General features: G+C 35.9%; 1 protein-coding gene across 1 annotated transcript in view; it reads left to right on the forward strand.

The window, feature by feature from the left end:
• Window positions 1-18,077, forward strand: part of SLC6A15 (solute carrier family 6 member 15) — a 43,264-nt gene extending 25,187 nt beyond the window's left edge. The window contains exons 5-12 of the mRNA XM_080812200.1: window positions 1,109-1,290; window positions 2,712-2,822; window positions 6,283-6,524; window positions 6,633-6,825; window positions 8,059-8,251; window positions 11,107-11,266; window positions 15,253-15,415; window positions 16,722-18,077. Of these exons, the coding sequence (XP_080668326.1) occupies window positions 1,109-1,290; window positions 2,712-2,822; window positions 6,283-6,524; window positions 6,633-6,825; window positions 8,059-8,251; window positions 11,107-11,266; window positions 15,253-15,415; window positions 16,722-17,093 (1,616 nt within the window). The 3' untranslated portion in view covers window positions 17,094-18,077. The remainder of the gene's footprint in view (window positions 1-1,108; window positions 1,291-2,711; window positions 2,823-6,282; window positions 6,525-6,632; window positions 6,826-8,058; window positions 8,252-11,106; window positions 11,267-15,252; window positions 15,416-16,721) is intronic.
• The last annotated feature ends 1,792 nt before the right edge of the window (window positions 18,078-19,869 follow it).

The following is a 19,869-nucleotide window of genomic DNA, read 5'->3' on the forward strand; positions in this document are numbered from 1 at the left end:
CCGCGTGACATTAGGGTAAAATATCATAACCCTTCAGTTGTTAACTTTGACAGTTTTTATTTTGTACATCTTTCTTGATGCCTTACATTTTGGTTAAAATAAATAAAATATAACTTTCAGTTATAAAATAAGTAAGTCGTGGAGATGCAAAGTACAGCATAAGGAAGATAGTAATACTGCAATAATTGTATGGTGACAGGTAGTAACTATACTTATTGTGGTGAGCATAACGTCATGTACAGAACTGTGGAATCACTATGTCTTACACCTGAAATGCATATAACATTCTATGTCAACTATATTTCAGTAACACAAGTTTGTTTGTTTTTTTTAAAGGACCTGCAAGTAATCATAAAGGAGATAAAAAAATAAAAATAACATAAAAAATAAGGCAAAAAGAATTTGGATTGAAGTAATTGTTTTTATGCCTTTAGTTCCGTTGTTTCATAGTTTTCCCATCATTTATTTTTAAATCCTAGAATATGAATAAAGGACAATTCCCTATAGTAGTGACATCCGGTAAATATAGAATGCAACTCACAAATATAGCCTAAAATTTACTAGTAGCCACATTGAAACAAGTAAGAAGTAGGGGAGATGTTTTTCTAAAATATTAACATTTCAACAAATAGTTAATATAAAAATTATTGATGTACTCATTTACATTATTTTTCTTGGACTAAGTCTCTAAAATCTTCTTCGCAGTTTGTATTTACAGCACATACCACTTTAGACTAGCTTTATTTCATGAGTCGCGTATGACCAGCAGCTACATATCTGACAGCTCTGTCACAGGAAGTCAGTCAAATAATTCTGGGCATGGAAGGGGCAATAAACCTGATGCGCTTCACTTACTTTGATAAAAAAAAAAAAAGCTTACACATTCTTATTTCAGAAATGTGTAATAAAAACCACCAGCAAGAATATATGTCTGTAGATTTTTCACAACTTTGCTCAATTGAGTTTTCACTGTGAATTTAAATGCATCTCTAGAATAATAGTACTTTCCTAGGAAATGTTAAGGACTGATTTATAGGCTTACTGGGGAGAAGAAAAATGCCATTACTCTTCCTCCTCTGAAATGATTGTAATATCTTTCTTTCTACAGTTGTAGAGCCAGAATGTGAAAAAAGTTCTGCCACCACCTATTACTGGTACAGGGAAGCCCTGAATATTTCCAGTTCCATTTCTGAAAGTGGGGGCTTAAACTGGAAGATGACCGTCTGCTTGCTGGCTGCCTGGGTTGTGGTTTGCTTGGCTATGATCAAAGGCATTCAGTCTTCTGGCAAAGTTAGTATGCTAGATGGAGACCCTCCTGCTTCTGCTAATCACCACTCCTGCGTGTGGTACCCACCTCAGGCTCCACTAGAAATGTCTGTGGGCAAACTACAAGGACCATGTCATTCTAGGGAGTTAAATAACGATCGGTGAAAAGTAGTGCTTTAAAAAATGTGTTTAAATTAAAAGAAGGAACATAAAGATGTGTTTTATAGTGAAAGCTAAAGTCACTCATAATCTTTCCTTATTTCATCAAAGAAATTTTTTTGAAATTTTATGTCAGTACCTAAAAGACCTGTATTTTTGCTGTTCATTCTGTTGACCCCCGTGTTTCAGTTCACTGGTGATGAAGGTGAGACACAAATAGCAGGAGAGCGAGTCCTACAGATCAGGAGATGAGAGCCTCAGATTAAGGGTGCAGCCCTGCTGGGTCCTGAAGCGGCAGAGCTGGGTCTGAGGCCACTGGCAAGGCCCTGGGGACAGAGCTCAGTTGGGGGGAGGGGTGGAGGGGTGGACAGGGAGGCACTCTAATGAGAGGCTTTGCAGCTTAAGAGAAAGGAATTCACATTTTATTGCAATTGTGTTAAAAATCCCTGGAGTGCGTGACGCAGGAATAAGATAACCCGAGTGGTAGCCTGGAAACTCAGAGAGTTTTACCAGTAGGGCAGGACTACGTCTGGATGTTTGACTTTAGCACCTAGATGGATGGTCACGCCATTTGCTGAGACAGAGACAGGTGGGGACATCTTTGGGGGAAAGTCAGAAGTTCTTTTTCTGGACCTGAAAAGTTTTAGAGACCTGTTAGGCTTCCACGCGGAGATATCAAGGAAGCAGTAAATATCTGGTCAGGACAACTACTTTTCTATGATAAACGTTCCCGCAACTTTGAGCATGAACACTTGTGAAGCAGGAAGTTAAATCTTGACATTGTTAATTATTCAGAGTCTTAGGAGTCTTAACAGGGGCCGCTCTCTACTCCAGAAGTTTTACAGAATTATAATGGAATTTTGATTAATGAAAAAAAAAGGACTCTCTTTTTTTTTTTTTTTTTGGCTGTTGCTGTTACCTAAAACAAAAGTACGAATTAGGGAGAAAGTAACCATTATTTCTCTTAAATTTTGCTTGTTTTGTGAACTATAAGATATAAACACTGTTCAAGTTACATCATACCTGTGGACTATTTTAAAGCAGTGTAAGTAACAGAGGTTCCCTATTTCTCATTATATCTTAAATAAGATCTTAAATAAGTCACATTCCATTTAGACTAATAAGCCACTCTAATATGATGGCCATACAACATATTAATAGTACTATTAGTCATGCTATGAAAACAGAGACTGTCAAAATATAGAATAAAACATAATCTTAACTATCGAAAGGAATACAGTTGTTAGTGTGTCTCACCTATATTTACTATTTTTTTTTCTTTGTAGATCATGTACTTTAGTTCTCTGTTCCCATATGTGGTACTTATATGCTTCCTAATCAGAGCACTCCTTTTAAATGGTTCAATTGATGGCATCCGCCACATGTTTACCCCTAAGGTATGTACTGCATTTCTGTTTAAGGGTTATGATCATAAAAGCATTGTTTACTGTTCAAATGTTCCCACAGTTAGATTTAAAGCATAATCGTTCTAACATATGTATACTAGCCTCTTAAATTATAGCTGTTATGTTAACCAGCCTAGAAAAACCAGGGCTTTTAAATATCCATAATTATATCCATCCATTTCCAATTTTAAATGTCCCCATTTTAGTTCTAGAGTGAGACAGTCACTATGTGAACTTTAAAAATTCCTTTTATAGTAAATTAACTTCTGATTTTTTACATTGATAAATTTTAGGACTTTTCCATCTTTTTAAAAAAGATTTTTTTTTGATTGATTGATTGATTTTATTTATTTGAGAGGGAGTGAGAGAACATGAGCTGGGGGCGGGGGTAGCAGAGGGTGAGGGACAAGCCTACTCAGCGCTGAGCAGGGAGCCCGCCATGATGCTTAGTCCCACAACCCTGAGATCATGACGTGAGCCCAAATCAAGAGTTGGACACTTAACTGACTGAGCCACCCAGGAGCCCCAGGACTTTTCCATCTTTCCTCTGCTTCCTTCTCAATGTCAGTGGTTCTTAACTTTTAGTAACTGACCCCTTTGAAAAAAAAACGATAATAAGATCTTCTTACCAGAGAAACATGATGAACGTATTAATTTGTTTAATGTCTCAGAAGGTTGACAGAACGCCTAAGAGCCATGAACCCAGGCTAAGAAGGCTTCTGTACTCTAAATCCTGTCTCAGAGAATATCCATGTTCTTGTTTTGAGGTTTTGTGCCTCCTAGAATAATAATTACAGTGATGAGTTTCGGAAGTTTTGTAATCTTTGTAAATGCATATACAATTCAGAAAAGTTCTCATTAGGCTCCACAAAAGGTTCAGAGTTTATGTTCTCTCATCCATCTTAGAGCTGAACTCAATGCTGGGCACCTTGAACCTGCTTATTAATCAGTCCTCCTGGACTTGGTATAGTGATTTGGCTGGAAACAAAAACAAGTTTTGAGGTATAGATACATTTAGTTACTCACTGAAATGAAGTTAACACCTCATTAGTTCACTAACACTATTATAGGCAGACATGGAGTTATAAAGATAAGATTTCAAAATTAGTTCAGAAAACTGGAAGTTACCTGAAGGGTGAATGTGCAGCCAGCATCGTGCTGTGGGATTTGGGCAGAAATTAGCTTTCCTGGAATTCTTCGTCACTCCTAGCAGCTGCCTGGATACTATGTAAAAGAGGCTGTGTTCTTTGGGTATCAGGTTTCAGCTTAGCGTTCATTCTCTAGTAGCAAAAATGCCACCACTGGTATCTGATTTTCTTGACTAATTCAAAAGTCCTGGTTAGCCTTTAGAGTTGTTGAAACTCCTCAGTGAATAGCTAGTTAAGATATATAGACTTCAGCTTGCATTGGAATTTAAATTGGCTTCAAATGGGCCATATTTATGGATGAAAAATATTTATATTGTAATATCTAAAAGATTGCTGATTTTAAAACAACCAGCTTTGGTATGAACTTCCGGAATATCACCTTATATAAGTTGGCAATTGCTTGTGACATAATTCTAAATATTTGATTTAAATAGCTATCTTAGGATTCAGCTACTTTGATATGACACTTTTACATGGCTCCATATTTAAAACTGTGGCATTATTGAAATTTTAACTTGGGACTAGGAATCACTATTAAAGTTAATTCGTTCCTCAGCTCACTTTTCATGGACTATAGATAAAATTCTGTGTTAGGTCATAATAATGATAAGTTATCAATTACTTTTTAATTTACATTGTTTGTCCAAGAGAGAGAGTAAAGCACACAAACTATCCCCAAAAGCAAATGGAGATTTAGTTCCCAAATTGGAAAGAAGCCGAGTAATGTCTTTAGTAAATGGGTGTTGCCTGCCATCTAGTGGTTAAAGTAGTGATAGATAGTTGAGTGTATTTGAGATCAGTATTAATGATAGAATGGTAATGTAGCAACGCGATCAACAAACAGTATGCATATTTCAGTTAAATTTTAAGAAATTATAAATACAGTTGTGATTATGTTTGATGTCTGCCTATAATAACACTATTATAATATTATATAATATTCTATTATATTCTATGTCGGTAATAGTCACTAAAATTGATAAATTGAACTGAAATTGGGCAATATATCCTAGTAACTAGTAACAGAAATAATTAAATCCTAGTAACTAAATTTGAACAAAAAAAATCCTAACATTTGAGAAAATGTGCATTTTGGAGTCCACTTTGGTTCATATTTCCTTCTCTACCCCAGAACTGTTGTGTAACTTTAAGCAGGTTACTTAACCTTTTTAAGATTCAGATAATGGTAGCAACAAATTTCATTGATTGTTTTGAAGACTAAATGAAATAATCCATACAAAGTGGTTATCAGTGTTCCTACCAGTACAGTCCATATACATCAACAATTATTGAGCACTTAGAGTGTGGTAGAGAATGCGATAGAGTGCCATATGGCTTGGGAGTGCCCATCTTCAGTTGAAGAAGCTGAAACTCAGGGAGAGCTGCCCCTTATCCGAGATTACACCATTTACAGATAATTAAATGGCAGACTCAGGATCGGAAACTGTGGAACTCATCTTCTTAGCCACATTTGACATTGCCCCCAGTGAAGACAATCTTGTTGCAATAGTAAAAAGAGATAAAATGCCAATTTAAACACTTACTTACTCAAATCAAACCTGTTTACTGACATCTGGGTCAGATATGGCTAATATTAATTGTTCCGTTTAAAGAGTTGGATTATGTACAGTGATAATTGTCCAAGAAGTAAAGCATAGTTCCCTGAGATATATGTTCAGCACAGGTTCAGAACTGTAGATGTTTGACTCCAAAAGGGTCTTAGAGATGATGTAGTTGAAGTGCTTCAATTTTCAAAGAAAAAGCTTTCAGAAAACTATTGAAAGGAATGCCTAATACATATGTGAATATGCGAAGTACAAATAGTCAACTCTCCCAAGCTTATAATCTGCTTATTATCTGCCTTGACTATTAGACTACCCCCAGAAAACACAAAACTTAGGTTGTTAGGTAAATAATTAGATTTTATTGGTAATTAACTTATTTTGCTTTGGAAAGAAAACAAAGACTTAAATGGGAAATGATTTGAAGATAGTTAATTTTAAAATAGTCCTTTTGATTTGTCTTAAAGATAACTTAAAAATTCCTATAGAAGTAGAAAGTCTCCATTTGAGAAAAATCTCCATCTACACGATTGTCTTTAGTTTTTCTTACTCATATTTCTTGTCTCACTATTAAGTGAAAACTTTGTTATTTTTACTAAGAATGGATTATTCCCCCAGTTTAAATAAACTTTGGGTGCATAAATATCATTATGATATATTTAGACAGTAGAACTAATTCCGTATAGATTTTTCTGAAGTACTATTTTGCAGCTGACTTCTATTATGTTTAATTTTAAACAGCTTGAAATGATGCTGGAACCCAAGGTCTGGAGAGAAGCTGCTACTCAGGTGTTCTTTGCCTTAGGTCTGGGATTTGGTGGCGTCATCGCCTTTTCAAGCTACAACAAAAGAGACAACAACTGCCACTTTGATGCTGTTCTGGTGTCCTTCATTAATTTTTTTACATCCGTCCTGGCAACATTGGTGGTGTTTGCAGTTCTGGGCTTTAAAGCAAATGTCATAAATGAGAAATGCATAGCAGAGTATGGATATTAATTTCCTTTAGCTTTTGATGGTATAATTATATAAAAAGTATGACCCCCCTCCCCGGACCCATAGATGTTCATTCATTATGTTGTTCTATTTTTCAGAAATTCCAAAATGATCGTAAAATTTTTGAAAATGGGCAATATTAGTAAGGATATTATTCCTCATCATATCAACCTTTCATCCATTACTGCAGAAGATTATCATTTAGTTTATGACATCATTCAAAAAGTGAAAGAAGAAGAATTTCCTGCTCTTCATCTCAATTCCTGTCAAATCGAGGATGAGCTAAATAAAGTGAGTAGCCTCTGTTTAAGCAATACAGTAATTATCACTCGGGTAAAATACGCATTATCCAGAAGACTTCTTTTAGGAAAATGACCTTTCAAATGCTGGTGGAAGTTTATGCTGTTTCAAAATTCACATTTTTTTATTTCAGAGAACATACTTTTAAAGTTTTTATTTCAATTCCAGTTAGTTAACATGTGGTGAATTTAAGGAACAGAACAAACAAGTAAAGAGGAAAAAATGAGAGAAATCAAAAGAATGTACTTAAATTATAAATATTTGCTTTACTTTAAAAAGCCTTCTTACTGATTCAGCTGCAAAAATGTAAAATACGAATATAAATTGATTTTTGTCATAGAAAATGAAATTAGTCTGATACTTTTCCTGGTCTGATCTTTTTTTTTTTTTTTTAAGATTTATTTATTTATTTATTTGTCAGAGAGAGAGAGAGAGAGAGAGGGAGCTAGTGGACAGGCAGGCAGAGTGGCAGGCAGAGGCAGAGGGAGAAGCAGGCTCTTTGCCGAGCAAGGAGCCGGATATGGGACTTGATCCCAGGATGCTGGGATCATGACACGAGCCGAAGGTAGCCGCTTAACCGACTAAGCCACCCAGGCATCCCTAGTCTGATCTTTAATACAAAATTTAAATTATGACTATCATTTATATATTGCACAATTATTCGGACACATAACTGATATTTAGCCATTTTAATATTTATGTTTGAGGAGTCACGGTTAACTCCTTTTCTTTAGCTAAAAAAATTTTATTTTAATTTACTTTAATAAACATGAAGCAGGTGAACATTAATAAGTGTTACTGTATTGGTTGTTGCCCTTTTGCTCTATTGCCAAAAAGGGAAATATAATGGAGAAATCGACCGTTGATCACTTGCAGTAAGATAGCGTACACTATACATAAGACAAAACATAAAGACTCACGTGCAGGAAGTTATGGATGGAGCTATCATAAAAATTTTGAATTCAGTGAAGAAAAATTTACTTATTAACTTAGCCTTTAAAGTTTTTGTTTTTTTCCTTTTTAAATTCTGGTCTCTGTTGTTTTTATGAAATAACACAAGCAACCTTTCTTTAGAGGCAGTTTCTCAGGAGACAGCATGATATCAGTCTATTTCCAGTAACTGCCAAGCATTGTTCTGAGTATTCCCTCCCCTCTGTAACTGATATATATGGCCATCCCTTAATATTGCTCAGTACTAATGTTGCTGTTTTGTGTAATTTACAGGCTGTTCAAGGGACTGGTTTAGCTTTCATTGCCTTTACAGAAGCCATGACACATTTCCCTGCCTCCCCCTTCTGGTCAGTGATGTTCTTCCTCATGCTGGTAAATCTAGGGCTTGGCAGCATGTTTGGAACCATTGAAGGGATCATCACGCCTGTTGTGGACACTTTCAAAGTGAGAAAAGAAATTCTTACTGGTGAGTTTTTAAGTATTTGACTTCTCATTGAACTGATACAGGCCATTTTCTCTTGGTGAGAGGTCACAGATGGAAATGGAAAGTGTTTTGTTAATGCCCAGTTATTAATATGTATTATTATTATTTCTTATTTTATTTCTATGTTATATACAATGCAAATGATAGATTCAAGGTAGACTGTATTATTTTTTGGTGATGACTTATATTATTTTTTATTAATAGTAATGTCACTATCATGAATCTATCATGAATAGAATGAAGTCACAGAATGTTCATATCTACTTTTGTAAATGAAACAAGTAATTATTTTTAAAAGTTCAGATGCAATATTCCTTTTCCAAAAAGTGCATCATTGAAATTGATAAACCCAAGTTCAGTTGTCATATAAAATAGCTCTTGTAGCCTACTAGTAGTTAATATCTCTAAGTAGGAAAGAAAATAAAATAATCCATATTGACAGTTATTATAAGTCCAATCTGGAAGCAATTATTAAAGTACCAGTTTGGGGGGCTCCTGCGTGGCTCAGTTGGTTGGGTGACTGCCTTTAGCTTGGGCCATGATCCCAGAGTTCTGGGATCAAGCCCCACTTTAGGCTCCCTGCTCTGCAGGGGAGCCTACTTCTCCCTCTCCCACAGCCTGCCGCTCCCCCTGCTTGTGCTCTCTCTCTCTCTCTGTCAAATAAATAAAATCTTAAAAAAAAAAAAAATGAAGTTCCCGTTTTGTATTGCACCACCCTTGCTTTTGAAGATTATAAGAGAAATTATAAAAGAGATAGAGATATAGGAGAGCCTTGTCTCCAAAAATAATAGTACTGATAATAAAACCGAATCTGGTACATAAGACTTACACTATGTAATATACTGATAGATGGCATAGTAGCGATTTAACATGTTACAGGAATTAAGATGCTGTGAGGGTCATCTGAATATGTGATGGAACTATCAGTGAACAGGATGGCAGTTGAATTGGAAAGGGGAAGAGTCTTGCAGAGGTCAGAGGAGAGCTTTAGTAATAGCTTTAGTTTAACATATATAAGCAAAGATAAAGGGAACAGCTAAGGAAGCCAGCCAGACCAGAGTGCAGGCATAGTGTTGGCAAGTGATGCAAAAACAAATTGGGAAATATTTCTATATCTGTATCTATATCTTTATGATATTGAATGCTAGGCAGTAGTATATAGCTCCTCAAAGTTCTATTTTTAGCTCTGAAAGATTTAGTAATAAATTACTAAATAAATAAATGTAAATATATTTTATGTAAATTTATGTAAATTTTATGTAAATAACCTTCAAAATACATATCTTTATTAATTACCACTCTGCTAAGTTTGTCCATGTATGTGTAAAACAATTTCAGCAGTTTGTTGAATACTTATGTCTTAATATCCTCTACTCAGCAGGACATAAATGAGAAACTTCCTTATCTTCTTCCCAAAAAGGCAGTCTCCACTTCTGAAGTTCCTATTGAATGCAAGGCTACCAGTATCCCGCCTGATGTGTGTACTACATAACATCTTTGCTGCTTTCCTCATCTTTGCCCCATATCTAAACCCTCCTATAATAATAGGGCTTGCAAAAGTAAGGGAACAGCGACAGCATAGTGGGAAAAAACACACAAGGTAGTATTTGGTGAACCCCACTGGAGAACCTGTTTGGTCAGAGCAAAGGGGAATGTCCTCTCTTTTCCCATTATCTGTCTTCTGGGATCATGCCTATACTTAAAGTCATATTTCGCTGTAATGAAACGTTCCCCCATCACCCTGGCCAGATGTGCTTTCTTCTTTGATAGTACAGTAGGACTTAGATAAAGTAACTTACTTAACAACCTTTTACTCTCAAATCTCCAGCAAATCTCTTACTATCTGTGCCACCTAGAATATGCTTTCTTCATGTTCACCATGTGCCACAGTGTAAGTAGGCGAGAGTGAACATAACACAAGCCTATGGTTCAAGCCCTGCTGCTTCTATCCTGAGACTTCACGTGCAATATACTGGGACAAGCATTTAAATATTTCCACATGTGACAGACTCCAAGTAACTGTTACTTTTCCTTCTCTACATTGTATGTTTATGTATAACATCCATTTATGTATGATGCAACTCATACTACTAGCATTGTGCTTAAGAGATGGAGGTGATAACTTCACTTAACCCATACTTACGGAGACTATTAGGGAACCGCCACGTGATTGAACCCAAGGATGTCTGTTTTCTCCCCTCCCAACAGCCAGTACCTGCTCCGCTACTTTTATATCTCTGCTTGAAGGTGGCTGAGAAATGGAACACAGTCATTTTGTATTTTGTATTTATTTATTTAAAAAAAAACATTTTACTTATTTATTTGACAGAGAGAGACAAGGCGAGAGAGGGAACACAAACAGGGGGAGCGGGAGAGGGCAAAGCAGGCTTCCTGCTAAGCAAGGAGCCCGATATGGGGCTCAATCCCAGAACCCTGGGATCATGACCTGAACCAAAGGCAGATGCCCAACAACTAAGCCACCCAGACACCCCTAATCTTTTATTTTTGAAAGCTTCTCTACTAAAGTGTGTGAGAGAACAGAGTCTGATATAAATATGGGAATATTATATGGATCCCAGAAATCTCTTTAAGGTATTACAGTAATAGTAGCTGGTCAAAGGTCACTCTCTTACAGTGGATTCATAGTAAATATGGGGCTAAATCCAGGAAACTCCCAATGTATTATATTGCATAGTATCAGGAAAGGTGTTGCCTGTTTTCATCATTACAAGTAATAAAAGTGAAGACCACAATGATTGCATATAATAACTCATAATTAAATTTAAAAGACTGGACTGAATAAAAACTTAATTTTTTCATCTATTTCTTTTGTACAGTTATCTGTTGTCTTCTGGCATTTTGTATCGGCCTGATATTTGTGCAACGCTCTGGAAATTACTTCGTTACAATGTTTGATGATTATTCTGCTACACTGCCTCTGCTAATTGTAGTTATTTTGGAGAATATTGCTGTATCCTTTGTTTATGGCATAGATAAGTAAGTATATTTGCTTTTAGGCATTCATTTTTCATCTCTATATTGGGAAGACCAATTGTTAATATCTTTTTCATTTAGAAGAGGAGGTAAATGACTAGAGGGAAAAAATCTTCACAACAAAATCAAATCTTTTGTATGCTCTTCTTTGTTCAATCCTTTTTAATAAAGTATATTCCCCTATTAGGTGATTAGATAGAATTGTGCAGATGGCAATATAATCTAGGATTCTGGAGCTTTGATTTAATCCTTGTTATCAAATAGTAACTTCCAGGATCTAGTGAGTAATGGCTATGCTCCAAAAACCTTGTTAAATTGTTTTAGGTTATTATTATTGTCCATATTTCACATTTCTCAGGCTTATGAGACACCCCGTGTGACTTGCTCATCAAGTCAGAGGCACACCTGGGATTTATGAACCCTGTCTCTGCTTAACTTTAAAGCCTGCCTTCCTAATTACTTTGCTAATCTGTTTTATGGGAGGAATTTTATTTTATTATGATACATAATGTCTTATTTTATTATGCTGCATAACATCCTATGTAGCAGGTCAGTTTTGGGAAATGATCTATCCTGCTCTGAGGCATGTGTGGCATTTAGTATGCACAAACTTCATGTTCATGTGGAGTCATTACTTGAACAACTAGATACCTAAACCTCTAAATTACACACCTGCTTGATGTGAAAAGTATATATACTTGGAGTGAAATGAGGCATTAGAGTAATCTCAGAAGAAAAATGTTACTGGAGGTTTTGTACAATATTTTTTAAAATTGTTGTCTTTAGTTAACATATATGGACTAAGGCAATAAGATTGGCAAGCTTATTAGAGGTCTGTGTGAAGGAGGAATGTGTTGCATGGAGACCAGAGTTCTCTTAAACAACATAGAGAATGTCACTGGTATTGAATGAGCTTCATGACAAGGTTGGTGAATGTTTTTATTAGTGTCAAAAGCTCCAGGCAAGGAAGGGGAGGGAGACTTACTTTTAATAATCATGTACTATCTGGCAATAGAAGTAATAGCTATTTGACCTACATTAAATCTGAATCCTCATAAAAATACCCTGTGGTAACTAATATCACCCATATTATAGGTGGAAAATTGGCCTTGCTTGTACAGGAGAACAAGTGTATTAGTTATAGAGCCAGGATTGTAATTTAGATATTAATTTCAAAATTAGGTATCTCTATACTCTACCAAGATATCCCTAACTCCTAACCTGCACTGTGTTGGAATTTGATATTATTATTGAACTGATCTGTGGATCAATAAGGTCTAATTTAGATTTCCATTTACACAGTTTGTCATTTACAATAGGCATAGTACAAATTATTTCTTTTTAGTAGCTAATGTCCCTAAATAATAACAGTTAACAACAGCAGAAGTGATACCACTACTAATGGTAGTTATTAAACTGATATCTATTAAATTCCTACTATCTGTGCACCTATTAAATTCCTACTGTATGTGAGGTAATGTACTCTGCATACATTGCCTATGAGCCTAACAATAACCTTCCATGATAGAAATCTCTTTTTTGAAAATGCCAAAAAATTGCTCTGCCATTTTTTATTGTATATCTTAGTGTCTAAAAATACAGGAAAATTTATTTTCCTTGAATGTGGTCAAATCTTAAGAAAAAATTTTTTTGAAAAGAGGAAAGGAGCAGAATAGATCCCTGCAGACAACAAAAGCACACAAGCAAAATAGATGGAAAACCATATTTCAAAAATGAGTTGAAAAATATTTTTCAAGAAGAAAAAGAATAGCATATATCAGTTGTTTAAAAGTCAAGAAATATGAGAATTAGAGAAAAGGAAGATTTGAAAACAAGTGACAGAACTCAGGAAATGTGAATAAGAATGTGAATACTAATATTCGGAAATGATGATCAGATTAAAAACACAACAACAATAAGCACAATGGCTAGTTCCACAAGAATTAGAAGCTAGAAAGGAGGAATAATTTTTAATCAAAAAATACTTTTTTTAATTAAGAAGAAATACCAGGGGCGCCTGGGTGGCTCAGTCGTTGGGCGTCTGCCTTGGGCTCAGGTTGTGAGCCCGGAGTCCTGGGATCAAGTCCCGCCTCAGTCTTCCTGCTCAGCAGGGAGTCTGCTTCTCCCATTCCCCCTTGCTCACACTCTCTCACTATCTACCTCTCTCTCAAATAAATAAAATCTTAAAAAAGGAGGAGAAATAACAAAGGAGCTAAGAAAAGGAATAGGAACAGGAGTTAAAGGTGACTGCACATGTGAAGTTCTCTAAAAACAGTGGCCAGAGCAATACTAAATGCTGTAGTTGAAAAACTTGCCTGAAATAAGTGACAACCTGAATGTTGAAAGGGCACACGATACACTTTGTAAAATAGACATAAGCCAACACCAGGATGTAGTCTAGGCTCTTATTTCAAGACAAAAAAAAAAAAAGAAAGAAAGAAAGAAAAAAGAAAAAGGCAAAAAAAAAAGAAAAAAGGCCATCCAAGCAAAAATGCTAACTAACAAAACAGTCAAAATTATTTATGAGAGAACAATCTGATAGTCAACAAACTTTGTGTAACAATATTAGGTAGTTAGAAATGTTTATAACTCTCAAGGAAAGAAATATAAGCCACAGGCTTTTCAACCAGCAACTCCCACGTTCAAGTATAGTGACCAGAGACAGACAATTATGAACATACAAGAAATTAGGAAATATAGTTAATATGAGCTCTCTTGGAAGTCTCTGCTAGAGAACTGTCTTTACACAACCAAATAATCTACTGGAACATTGGTGCAAGCACTGGTGGGTGGACGGTGATCATCTCTAGACAATGAGGGGGTATAGACCACTATGTAATGACTATGCCTTGTCAGCATTAACGTAATATACCTGAAAGGGTGAGCTTTATTTCATGTAAATAACACCATAATAACCTTACTTAAAACAACAACATAAGCCCAACGGTTACTAGGTCTAAGTACTAATCTACAGAAGTAGGAGGATCAGATGCGCTTGTGAAGCAACACTGTGGATGTAATAGCAAAATCCAGACTGTGGGATTCCTATGGTATAAAGTGTCCAGCCGACTGAACAAAAAAAAAATTGGAAGGAACAAAAAAGACATGTGGAAGGAACGTAGAGATGAACAAGGAGTTTGAGAAATACATCAGTTAGTTGCAGTGTGTGGACTTTCTTTCAATTCAAACAGACTATGACAAGGAGTGAAAGTTTACATTATGTAAGCACTGATTGGATACTGGATGACTTGAAGTAATTATTGCTAAGTAAAAAAAAAAAAAGACACAAGGAATTTTTTAAAAAGAATTTATTTATTTATTTGACAGAGAGAGACACAGCAAGAGAGGGAACACAAGCAGGGGGAGTGGGAGACGGAGAAGCAGGCTTCCCACCAAGCAGGGAGCCCGATGCAGGGCTTGATCCCAGCACCCTGGGATCATGACCTGAGCCCAAGGCAGACGCCCAATGACTGAGCCACCCAGGCGCCCCGACACAAGGGATTTTTAATGTATTGCAAATATTGTGTTTATAGAGTAGAAAGTCATCAGTGGGAGGCTTTTCAGAAATTGGTTTAAAGATTTTATTTTTTGTGTGAGAGAGACCATAGATGCAAGAGGTGGGGAAGGGGCAGGGGGAGAAGCAGGACCTCCTGCTGAGCAGGCGGCCCGATGCAGGACTCGATCCCAGGACTCTGGGATCATGACCTGAACCGAAAGCAGGCACTTAACCCACTGAGCCACCCAGACACCCTTTAGGAATTGGTTTAAGAGGGCTTTCACTGAACAAAATTCACAATACTTAACTGTTTACATTTTACTTTATAAGTGTTCTTAATTTATAAGTCATCTCCCAATATGATTTTTTGATTCTGTATACAATGTCGTAGAGTATCTTAGCTAAACCCTTGTCAAACTGTTGATATAATGCACATTTTTAAGGTATAGAAAAATTGACTCGAGGCATAATTAAGTGCTTTCTTTTTATTTAGATTTGTGGAAGACCTGAAAGATATGCTGGGCTTTGCTCCCAATAGATATTACTACTATATGTGGAAATATATTTCTCCTCTAATGCTATTATCACTGCTAATAGCCAGTGTTGTGAATATGGGATTAAGTCCTCCTGGCTATAATGCGTGGATTGAAGATAAGGTAAAATAGAAAATAAGGAAGTTAGATGAAAAATATATGTAAAATATTATTTTAGGGGTCTTTTGCTTTCTTCACACTATATTTTGCTGCTTAATGAATGGTGTTGTTTTTAATGCAAAGATCTGGAGATTTATATTTTGTTTGGCCCCAGACATGTATGATTTTGTTACAGATTGAAGATTTTTTCTTAATATGTGAGAAACATGGACTTGGTTCTCACCAAAGTAGCTGTGTTTATGTCACCATAGATGAACTAATAATTATGGGGCCTTTGACCCTAGAAAACATATTGCACAAACCACCAGGAATATTTTTCCTATATAAACTTATGAAATCATATCCTAGATACTATATAACAAGAACATATGCATTAGCCATGAAGGCATAACTGAAATAAATATTGAAGAAAATATATTAGCGATGACGATTTCAATTTCTGTTTTCAAGATGCATTAGCTACATCATAATAAAGACACATATTAATTGTTATAAAATCAGAATGCTTATATTTTTAAAAAATTATTTATTTTTATTAACATACAGTGTATTATTTGTTTCAGGGTACAGCTCTGTGATTCATCAGTCTCACACAATTCACAGCATTCATCATAGCACATACCCTCCCCAGTGTCCATCACCCAGCCACCCCATTCCTCCAGAATGCTTATTTTTCAGAGATATCTCTGACCTTGAACTGTTCTATGGTCAATAACTCTATATAACAACTAAAATCATGACTGGGGCATTAGCAAGTCTGTTAACCCCTACTATAGCCCTTGGGGTGAGGTGTGCTTCAAGTGTTGGATTTTCAGATTTTTAGAAAGACAGCGTGGCCCATGTAATTTAATGACTGAGAGCAGTGCTCATTTATATTTCTCAGCGTTCTGCAGGTGAACTGGATCGTTCTTTTCTAGGCTTTACCTGAGCTAACTCCTACAGTTGACTGAACTTAGAGGGCTGGTCACTCTCTATGTAATCTTTCATTCTAGGCTTCTTCCTAGCATAATGGACTCAGGGCAACATCCCACGGAATAGAGGCAGAACTCATAAGGCCTGTAAAGCCTCGCCTTTAAAGTTGATTGATGTCACTTTCACAGCATTCTGTTGGTCAGAGCATGTCACAAGACTCTTTGCTTATAGACCTGAGACAAATATAATTTTTTTCATGTACTTACAGAGCAAGATTGTCAATAATATATATATACATATATATAAAATATATATGTATATAATATACATAGATATTATATATCAATAATATATATACATATATATATATATATATATTTTTTTTTTGCTTTCACAGGCATCTGAAGAATTTCTGAGCTATCCAACATGGGGACTAGTTGTCTGTATCTTGCTGATGGTCCTGGCAATACTCCCTGTCCCAGCCGTCTTTGTCATTCGTCACTGCAACCTAATAGACAATAGTTCTGGTAATTTAGCATCTGTGACCTATAAGAGAGGAAGGGTCCTGAAAGAGCCTGTAAACTTAGAGGGAGATGATGCAAGCCTCATTCATGGGAAGATATCCAGCGAGATGTCATCTCCAAATTTTGGTAAAAATATTTACCGAAAACAGAGTGGATCACCTACTCTGGATACTGCTCCCAATGGACGATATGGTATAGGGTACTTGATGGCAGATATGCCGGATATGCCAGAATCTGACTTGTAGCTGGGAGGAAAATATCAGTGGGCTCTATTTGGTTCATTTTTATCAATGAACATTGGCTCTACTAAGAGAAGCATTAGGCTTCACTTACCAGAGGGCGATCTCAGGTGTTCCTTGGCTGTGATCTTTAATCCTAAGTACATGTACATTCAACTAGAGCATCCCTTCGGATTCTTCGGTTTACATTTGCGCAGAAAGAGTTGCAGACAGAGCTTATAGTGACTGAGGTCCAGGCTTGTCAGAATTTTTAAAAATACTTCTGGTGTTTTTTCAAGCATTTCTATCTCAAAAGAAAAAAAAAAAAACAGGTGTTACCTCAGTTTCTAATAATTTCTGATTTAATAATATTGGCAATTCAAAAATGGCATAACTTAAAATTTACGTTTGCCTTGAGGGTAACTCCCAGTATTACAATGAACAGTTCTGTAAGTTGGTGCCTCTAAGCACACTTCCGTGAATATATTGTGTAGATAGGCTGTACTTATTTTGGTAGCATTGATACCTTCTTAGGCAATTAACTGAAGAAAACTGCAAAATATTTTCTTATGTAATAGCTGTATAGAGCAATAGTATCAAAGAATAAGGAGGCACTAATGCTGGATGACAGTTTAGATTCAAAGGTGACTGGGGATCATGTGCGCGATGGTTGTATATTTTGTGTAAAATATATGTGTGAAAATGATCTAAGAATGAGTCACTCAGCACTCTCAAGAATTATGCAGATTCTGCATTTTCCTATGCCATGTGCCTAAAAACCTACTTGATATTTATTGTGGTTTCAAGATTACTCATAGTATATTTATATATACTTGCAATGTATATAGATGTATATTAGTACTCTAAGTACTGATTTGAAAACTTGAAGCAAGATGGCATTTTATTTCATATCTTTCTGTTTTGCTTCTGTTTTATGCAAATATAAATCCTTTTTTAAGTGATTGTTAAGATTGTATGGCATTACATTTTAAGCTACAAATAAATGAAGTTAAAAATGATGTTTGTTTTCCACACTGATTTTTCTTGTATCACCTGAGTTGGATTATCTTTCATTTCAGCCAGCACTTAGGCATTGCGTAATAATTAATCATCGCATTCCAAGAGGGATTAATAGATTGATTAATAGAGTTACCACCACTTCAGAGACAAAAGGGAAATAGAGTACTGTGATTGAATGGTGTTCTAACGTAGTCTCACAGTTCCTGAAAAAGTTATCTCCTAGGAGACTATGTGTACAGTTGACTGCTTGTGGCGTCAGTATTGTGTCTGAAGTGTAAGAAATTATGATGATTTCTTTTTTATGAAACTGTTGGCATCTATGAAAGTGGATGAAGCAGAACTCCAACTGACTCCCATCTCAGTAAAAGGCTTTTATTTATAACTGTCCTATTGCTATATTAGTCACATTTAAAAAATCACAATGAATACAGCAGCAAAATAGGGGAGGTAGTACACACACCATATCCATTAATATGTTTTTGGCCAAATATGTTTGGTCTGCTAGAGACATATGTTAACAGACTACATCACAGCATTTAAAATATAATTCCACTGGTGACTAAAACTTTTGGTTTTGTTTTTACATATTAATATTATATTTTGTATCATTTAAGATTAAAAAATATTCATTGATAGGCAATGTGTGTACATTTCACAAAGCTCAGAAATTATAACAATTTGGTGTAGAGTGAATTTCCCTCCCAACATTTCTCCTAGCCACCCAATTCCATCCTTAAAGGCAACCACCATTACCAGTATCTTATGTATCCTTTTGGCAATGTTCTGTGTATACGCATCACACAAATAACGGCATTCTGTGTTCTGTCTTCTGGATCTAACTTATTATCTCTGTATCCTGGACATTGTTTCATGTGAAGGCACATAGATCTGCCTCATTATTTCAGAAGTTGAAGGAATAAATTTTATTTTGGGGTTGAAGCAATATTTTTTATAAGTTTCCCCAATATTAAAAAGTCTGTAGCAAATACTTACTTTACCCGCTGGTCTTTAGCTAATCATGTCTAAGGACTATCAAATAGCACTATCTCTCTTGGCTCCTTCTCACCATGGGCTCTTAATCTACAGATTGGATACCTGCCCTCCACTGGCAAATGGATCTCCTTCCTTCTGTTCACACAGTAATGTGAAGCATGCAGGAATCCTGTGTGATGGAAGAGAAGCCAAATTGTTTCTAATGCCCTTACGTGGCCAATGGGATGAGACAGTGAAAAGAACAAGGTCTTCTCTCCTTTCTGCTTACTTAGTCATTTCTTCAGCTCTTCACTCATTCACTCGTTTGCTCCCCTTTCTTTGAGTATCTCTCCACCAAGAATTTACCCTATTCTGAGTACTAAGCCAGGGCACTATTGTAATTAGTATGAACCATTCATTTTTACCCTATTTTTCTCCTCTTTGTTAGGGAGACCCCTCTTCCGCCCTTTCCCAGGCAGTGTAGTATTTAATCAATAAACAGCAGTGCACATGAGCTATCCCTGTTTTTGTATTACTTTCCACTTCTTTTGTAAACTCTGGCCTAAATTGTACCTGGATATAACATAGTCAATGTCTACCTTCAAATGGAAAGGAGGCTGGGGAGTGTGACAGTAGGGCTAACAGAGTGTTCACAGTGGGTCAAAGTAAGGGGAGAAGAAGTACTCACTGGTAGGTATTCGAATCATAAGGTGGGAGTCTAGTAGTTTCAGGCAACAAAGTCTTAGGATATGATTTTATGAAAGCATTTTTTCATTTCCATGTGTTTATGTGTATGTGCATTTTTTAAAGG

The sequence above is a fragment of the Martes martes genome, assembly GCF_963455335.1.
Source record: "Martes martes genome assembly, chromosome: 8".
In the NCBI taxonomy this organism is placed as follows: Eukaryota; Metazoa; Chordata; class Mammalia; order Carnivora; family Mustelidae; genus Martes; species Martes martes.